This window comes from Neomonachus schauinslandi, chromosome 9, assembly GCF_002201575.2.
Source record: "Neomonachus schauinslandi chromosome 9, ASM220157v2, whole genome shotgun sequence".
NCBI lineage: Eukaryota > Metazoa > Chordata > Mammalia > Carnivora > Phocidae > Neomonachus > Neomonachus schauinslandi.
Genome location: NC_058411.1, coordinates 95,942,925 through 95,951,527, shown reverse-complemented (window position 1 = coordinate 95,951,527; position 8,603 = coordinate 95,942,925). Strand labels below are relative to the sequence as shown.

The 8,603-nt window shown below is 33.8% G+C and overlaps 1 protein-coding gene across 1 annotated transcript in view; it reads left to right on the top strand.

The window, feature by feature from the left end:
- ZNF280D (zinc finger protein 280D) overlaps positions 1-8,603 on the top strand; it is a 124,587-nt gene that overhangs the window by 12,626 nt on the left and 103,358 nt on the right. Inside the window, exons 4-6 of the mRNA XM_021693807.2 lie at positions 1,820-1,966; positions 4,549-4,614; positions 4,714-4,853. Of these exons, the coding sequence (XP_021549482.1) occupies positions 1,820-1,966; positions 4,549-4,614; positions 4,714-4,853 (353 nt within the window). The remainder of the gene's footprint in view (positions 1-1,819; positions 1,967-4,548; positions 4,615-4,713; positions 4,854-8,603) is intronic.

The following is an 8,603-nucleotide window of genomic DNA, read 5'->3' as shown; positions in this document are numbered from 1 at the left end:
TCCTTCCTTCCTTCCTTCCTTCCTTCCTTCCTTCCTTCCTTTCTTTCTTTCTTTCTTTCTTTCTCATGTATCTAGCTGTTAATGCTTTTCATGTATTTTCATTTGCTAAGTTGTATAAAAATCTATAGGCACGTCTTCCCATACTCTTCAGTAGCCTCTCAATTCAGCTTTCTACACAGTAGAACTTGTCAGGTAGTCTAAAAATTTACATTTTAATCATCTTTTCTTTGGTGTCCCAGAGACATTTCCTCCTGAAGTACTGTTCCAATCTAGTCTGGACTGGTTGTTTTCTGGGTCTGCTGAAAACCATTGTCCTGGGACTTTGTATTGAATACCGTGTTTTCTACATGCTGTGTCTTCTATCTTGGTTAAGTCTCATATTTTTATGGATTCTGCAGTAACTTCCTGAGAAGGGTTACGTGGGAAGTAAATCTTGTGTGATGTTGCTCTTCTTTATTTTCACACTTGATGAAAAGTTTGGGTAAAGAATTCTAGATTGAAAAATAATATTGGTTAGAAATTACTGAATTATTACTTACTGTCTTCTACTAAAGTATTATAATATAGTTCTTATTCTTATTGACCTTTTGAGTATGAACGGTTCTTTCCACCCCACCCCAATCCCCACCCGCCCCATAGATCTTAGATATTCTCTTTATCTCTTTTGTTCTGAAATTTCATGATGATGTGTCTTGATATAACTTTTTTCTTGATCATTGTGCTGTGTACCTAGTGAGGCCTTACAACCCGGAGATTTACGTTTTCCAATCTAGGAAATTTTTCTGTATTATTTCTCAGATAACCTACTCCCTGCTTTTTCTCTATTCTCTTTTTGTAAATTTTATTAGGTGAATGTTGTACTTTGAAATTGATTTTCTCTGACAACCTTGTGTTTTCTTCTCTATTTAGTGTGTGTGTGTGTGTGTGTGTGTATTTTTCTCTTTTTCTCTTAGCTCCACCTCTGGGGACATATGATTTTTTAAAAAAACTGAATTAAAAAATTTTGGCTATCATATTTTTAATCTGATTTTTTTCCTGAATATTTTTATAAAATTCTTATCTAATATCTCTAAAGATGCTAATTATATTTTCTTTAATATTTTTCTCGCTCTCTGCATTATCTCTTTTCCTTAGGATTCTTTATCTTTTTATTGATTTGGTCTAAAAGACTGGAGGTTTTCCTGAAATTTCTGGTACTTTTTGATTGTCCATTAATATTTAAGAGTGAGGTACTAAAATTCTACCTAGGAGCTCTGTGCTTGGTCAGAACTTCTAGGGTGGTGTATGTTCATATTTATTCCACGTTCTTTGATCTGTTTCTTTAGGTAAGAAATGTCTAATTTGCCCTGAATAGAGTAAGTCTCACTTTGTTCCCTTATTTTAGTCTAGCGCCTTATCCCTGCTTTGTGCCTGGAATTCCTGAATTTGGTTCAGTTTTTCTACTATATCTCCTGTGAGTTACCTCTTCTTCTTAGTTTATCTCCCCTTTGTTAATACTTTTCCCCCCAAGATAATGGTTAGGTGCAATCCTTTTTGTAGATAAAATTATACTCCAGGCATATGACTGGAATTCATTTTGACTGTTTCATGTAAATGACTACTGTCAACCATTATCTATTTATCTAAATTCATTAGTTTATGTCTTAGAGAATGAGCTCTGAGTTTCTCACTGTTGCTGCCATGAACTAACTACAAATATCAAGTCACAAATTGCTGTTAGGGCTATTAAAATAGATCTTAAATATACTGTGAATTTTTAAAAAATGTATTTACTTTTTTTTTTGAAAATAAGGTTTGCTTCTCTCCTTTTGAAAATTAGATAATTCAAAAATGGCAGAACTCTTTATGGAATGTGAAGAAGAAGAGTTAGAACCATGGCAGAAGAAAGTAAAAGAGGTTGAGGATGATGATGATGATGAGCCAATCTTTGTTGGAGAGATAACAAGTTCAAAACCAGCAATTTCAAGTAAGCATTTACTTTTAGTGGAGCCAATTTTTATGAAATACTGTTTCTAATGGAAAAACTTGTGAACTGCCTTATAAGGTACTCATGTCCTTGTTCCTCTGTAAGGAGTTAGAGATGAAAGATTTGGTGAGAGGTGAGTGAGAATTATAGAATCAGGGTGAGGACATGATTGAGGACTTGAGGAGGGAAGTAAAAGGTTAAAATATCAGATGTGAGGAAAAGAATAGTCTAAGATTAGCTGGTAACATGGGAGGTCTTTTGAAATTGGAAATCCTAATTTTTAGTGGAGCCAAGTAACCTGTTTATCTGTTTATCTTCCCCCCCCCCCCCACTTAAACCCAGAATTAGAGAACTGGAAGAGGTTCGAATACTTTTCTTCAAATGTCATAGTATACTAAATAAGTTTCAGTCTCAGACAGGGGTTCTCACAATTCAGGCAACTACAATGTCATCATACATTGCTACAAAATACATAGGCAGAGAATAATTGCAGTCTCTAACCTGTGTGCCAACAGGGGCTGCAGCTTCTGACCACATTCATCTTCTACCAGCTCTCATTTATATTTATCAAATAGAAGAACACTGTCTACAGCCATGTACTTGGATGATGTAGCAATTAGTTAATACTTAAATCTTTTTTATGGCTTTCTAGCAGAATATTTTGGTACCTTTGTGGATTATTAGATTTTAGTTAGAGTAGTTGGATTTGATGTTGTTAGAATGCTACAAAGCAAAGACCAATGACACTTATTAAAATGTCCACTCAAAAATGTAAAAAAGTACAGAGAAATAACATACAAATGTTAAGGCAGAAAGAGAAAATAGATAATTTCCAATTGCAGGTACATGTTTATTTGTTTGCTTGTTTAAGCCAGGTGAATTTACCAAAGAATATGACCAGCATAATAGAGTTTTCTTATCAAGGCAGTGCTTAAAAGTATGATTAAGACACTACTTTTAAATCTTCTGAAAGCTTGGTTCTTTCTTCTATTTCCTCTGAACTTGGAATGGCATTTTTATTCAGTTTTATCAGAGGGAGGATCACTTAAATTAAATTCTCAATACCATTTCCTGTGGCAGATTGGTAATCTCTTAGGTTCTAAGTGGAGTGCCACTTTGATTATAAATTGAACTAGGCATGATGGCATGCTTTTTGATGATAGTGGAACATGATTATATATTCTCTTAATTACTATTTCTAGTCGTTGTGATCATTTTATAATGGAATATTACCATATTATAAAATAGTTATTCATATTATCTTATTGAAAAAAATAAGATCAAATTGAATTATACCAAGTAGAAGATGTTAACAGTATTCAACTAGAACAGTGCATATTAGTTTTAAAATAATTCTGTCAAAACGGAGACTGACCCCAGTAAAAATTATTTTCTGGACTGTTATGCAGAATTTAAATGAATTTATTGTTGTTTTTGTGTAAGCCATAAAATATTTTAATATATGGAATATGGGTTAAGTGTTTGTATAGAACTGCTAGAAAGGAGGGTAAAAACTTGTGTTTTGTAGAATACAGCCACTAAAAAGTACTTTGGCCAATAGTTCTTTGATGGTTTGAGTAATAATCTTGAATTTCTGAGTGAAAATGGTGTCAAGTTGTTTGAGCAGGTTTTTGTTCTATGAGACATAGGTAATGCTTAGGTATAGAGCACTGCATTGCCATTGTCAGAAAACAACCCTACTATTGTGTGGCCCTGTACTTCATAGAGTTATTTTATGGGATCTGGTTCTTTTTTACTATGAGGGAAAAGGGAAATTTTTATGAGGTTTGTACTTGTTTGTGCTTTTACCTTTTTGTAACCAGCGATTTTTGGCAAATTCCCACTCTTCCCAATTTTAGTTTGACTAGCAAATAATCTAGAAGTTGCAGAAGTTCACGTGCATGCCAGAATCAGGGACTTTAAAGTGATCCTGAAAGTTCTATCAGGCTCAGATTGACTTCTGGTATACTGGTAGATTTGAAACCCCTTAAGTTATAAGGTACTCTGATAAACTGTTATTTTAGTCTGCAATCTCTGCTAGTTTTTCCCTTTCAGGACTCAAAATTAATGCTGCAGATAATCCAGTGAGATCCCTCATAACGATACTTCCAAGGAAGGTGTGAATGGGATATGGAGGTTGGATAGGGGTTTGGTTTTGAGTGATAGGAACCTGAGTGGATATAGCCCTGTCATCACTCAAAGAAAGATATATACATTAATTATAGGTTATATATACATATATTTTTGGAAGATTTTTACTAATTATGTGAACTATTTCTTTGCCATAAAAGAAGCTTTGTAGAAAATTTGACTTACATGTAGTCAGATTTATCAATCTTCTACTTCTGGCTTTTGGATTTTGAGTTACAGTTAGGTTGTTCTTATTCTATTAAAACAAGGCTAGTAATCTTTCTTTAGTAGATAAAGATATATATGTTTAAAATTAACTGTATTTTAAGTGAGTGACAACTTATATACTCCTTCCAGGAATCTATTTGATTGTTTTCAATTCATGATTTCTATTTTCTTAGCATATATTTTATTCAAATAATGAATTTTAAAATAAATATAATTTTTTGTAGATATTTTGAATAGAGTAAACCCCAGCTCATATTCAAGGGGAATAAAGAATGGTGCACTCAGTCGAGGTATGGTATTGCTTTACTATTTTACTTTTAAAGTGAAGTATTTTGACATCATTGGTTATATAAAAATATATTTAATGTATTATGTAATTTTAAATACAGGTATTACTGCTGCATTCAAGCCTACAAGTCAACACTACACGAACCCAACATCAAATCCAGTGGCTGCCTCGCCAGTAAATTTTCATCCTGAATCTAGATCTTCAGATAGTTCTATTATTGTTCAGCCTTTGTCTAAACCTGTAAGTGTTTCTGAAACTACACAGCTCAGGGATACATTGGATATTACTTATCAGTATAAACAATACCAATTAAAATTCTGGATTGTCATGGGTAGTCATTCAATAGAAGCATAATTAGCATCAGAAAATGTCACCATCTTATGATAGCTTAGCCAGTACCCAGAGTAATAACTACAGGAACTACCCATGGAGCCGGTTCCTAAATCAGGTGACATGCTTAAATTAAATAGGTAAAGTATTGAAAATTGTGTTACAAAACATGAATAAAAGCATAATGAATATTGCATAATGGAAAATTATTTAAGATTGTAAATTGGGTCAGTTGTTCTTGGTTTTTAATTGGAAAAACTTTTGAGAGGACATTGTAGATTTTTATTCTGAAAATGTATCTTCATAATTTAGTTTAAAAAACTCTTAACAAATAGTAATAGTTAATGGTAATAGTTAATATTTATTAAGTTGATATTTATGTGTAAGGCTTTGTTCTAAATGCTATACATAAATTAATCGTTTAATTCTTAACTGTCCCTGTGAAGTATGCACTATTACTATTATTCCTGTTTTATAGTTGAGGAAATTCAGGCTCACAGAGGTTAAATTATTCATTCAAGGTCATACAGCTGGCAAAATGATAGATCTGGGATTTCAATCCAGACTAACCCCTAGTTTATATGTATTTACATACATATATATGTATATGTTATATATAAATATATACTTAAAATGGAACCATTGCCTTAGTGCAGCAGTTTTCAGTGTGTAGTCTTCAGTCCCCTGGGGTTCCCCTGAGACTCTTTCATGGGTTTGGGAGTCAATACTATTGTCATAATAATACAAAGACACTATTTGCCTTTTCCGCCACGTTGACATATTCATTGGTGATTCAAAAGTAATATTGGGTAAACTGCTGGTGCCTTAGTATAAATCAAGACAGTGGTACCAAGTATGAGTAGTTTTTGTATTCATCCCCACCATGCACTCCCAGTAAAATATATTCATACTTGATTTCCTTGATGAAGTATTTACATGTTATTTTGTTAAATCTCTACCTTTGAATATGTGTCTTTTAAAAATATTTTGTGTGATGAAGTGGATAGTATGCAAAAGCACGTCTGTGTCTGAAGTTTAATGGTTATCTTGAGGAAAAGCACTTGTGTGATTGAAATGTGACCTAACCCACCCACTTTTTAAAAATAGAAGACTACTTTTACTTGAAAGAATGACTGATAAACCATGGTGTATTATTTTTGTGTATCAGTATTACCACAAACAATGGTTTAAAACCACACATATTATCTCATAGTTTCTATGGGTCAGGAGTCAGGTCATGGCTTAGCTGGATCCTCTGCTTCAGGGTCTCAAAAGGCTACATTCAAGGTGTGGACTCTGAGGTTGCAGTCTCATCTGAAGCTTGACTGGAGAAGTATCTGCTTCCAAGTTCTCATGGTAATTGGCAACATTCAGTTTCTTAACAGTTGTCAGACTGAGAATCTCTGGCTTTGCAAAGTGGGTCTTTCCCACATGGCTTATTTGCTCAAAGCCCACAATAGAGAAAATCCTTGGCAGAATGGCATTATGATCTTATGTAATGTAGTCCCGTACACAAAATCATGTATATCCTGTTACCTTTGCTGTATTCTGTTGGTTAGAAGCAAGTCACATGTCTTGCCTACACTAAAGGGAGGGAATCATGCAGGACATGAACACCAGGGGGTGGGAATCATTGAGGCCACTTGAGAGTCTGTTTGCTACACATAGTGAGTGATTCAGTCTTGGTTATTTGGCAGACATTTCCTCAAAACTGAACAAAGTGCACACTTAAAGGAAAACAGCTGATAGCATTTCTTGGGTAAAATTGAGCTTTCAAGCACAAATTAGAATTTTTGAAAACTTGTACCTGCCACTATGATCTTGACAGCTTCCCAGTACTTAAAGACTTTCCTCTCGGTGGTGCAATTAATAAATATGATTTTTTGATATTGTATAATGAATTCTGTGAACATTTGGAGGATCAGCATAATATAAAGAAACCAATATTTTTGAAATAACCAGTGCATGATGTTACAAAATCATACAGATAAAAGATCCATTCGGGGCGCCTGGGTGGCTCAGTTGGTTAAGTGACTGCCTTCGGCTCAGGTCATGATCCTGGAGTCCCAGGATCGAGTCCCACATCGGGCTCCCTGCTCAGCAAGGAGTCTGCTTCTCCCTCTGACCCTCCTTTCTCTCATGCTCTCTGTCTCTCATTCTCTCTCTCAAATAAATAAAATCTTAAAAAAAAAAGAAAGATCCATTCAAAGTGTGAGACTGACCAATAGATTTTAATGTAACAAAGTACAAAAAGTTTAGTAATTAGGAAGTCAGATGCCACATTACAGTAAACCCTTAAGAAAATACCAACTGTTGAATTTTGGTGTAGTATCAAAGAAGTATATCCATAGTTATCCTAAATTGCTATTAAAATACTACTCCCTTTTTCCACTATATATCTTTATGAAGCCAGATTTTCTCTATATTTTTCAAGCAAAATAACATGTCCTAACAAATTGAAGGCGGAAGCAGATAGGAAACTGCAACACTTTTTGATTAAGCTAGATATTAAAGAGATTTTCAGAAATGTAAAACAGTACCACTGTTTTCGCTAATTTTTTTGTGTTTGTTTGCAAGATAGTCACTTTTCATAAAAATGTTATTTATGTTAATCTGTAATGGGTTTATTATTGTTACTTCAAATAAGTATTTTTAAAATTTCTCTGTTTTAATTTCTAATATGGTAAATATCAATAGGTATAACCCAAATAAATAAAAATTCTTTTGGGTCCTCCATAATTTTTAAATGTGTAAAGGGGTCCTGAAGCCAAGGAGTTAGAGTACTCAAAGAAAAAGTTATCCCAAATGTAAAGATTCTTTGCTATTAGTTGGAATTGAATTAACTCAGTGGTTTTGTCATGCTTATCGTAAGCTATTTGGCACTGGCTTTAGAGAAATAATAAATTTTAATGAAAATGTTTGTTCTTTTGACAGTAATTCCATTATTGTCTCCCAAAGCACCTGTAAATTTTCTTGCAAATATTCAAGTTCAAAACCAGAATTGAATCCAAATATTTTTGTAGGAATAATCCATTTTTCCTGTATTTCATATCATATTACTATTAGGTAATCTGCAGATGTGTTAGCACTAAAAACTGATATTTTGAGGTGTTATTTTTCATAGAAGAGTTATTTTAATTGTAATTTATTTAACAATGAAAAGGAAGGCTACAGATTTTTAAATCTATGGCTAAGTAAATTCAACTCCCACTTATATTTTGAAGATGTATGTATCATAAAAGAATAGGTTTAGGCAAATGTTTCTCTCTCCCTGAGTTGTTATTACTTGAGATAATAACTATCTGAAATAATAACTTAATAGTGATATAAGCCCTGGACCAGTAGTTTAAAAAACTTAGACTGAAGCAAGAGACTTGAATGCTGATTCAGCCTTGTTTAATAAGCATTGTTGAAACCTCTCTGAGCCTCATTTTCTTCATTTCTAAAATGAGATATTTTGGGGCACCTGGGTGGCTCAGATGGTTAAGCATCTGCCTTCGGCTCAGGTCATGGTCCCGGGGTCCTGGGATCGAGCCCCACATTGGGCTCCCTGCTCGGCAGGAAGCCTGCTTCTCCCTCTCCCTCTCCCCCTGCTTGTGTTCCCTCTCTCACTGTGTATCTCTCTGTCAAATAAGTAAATAAAATCTTTAAAAAAATAAA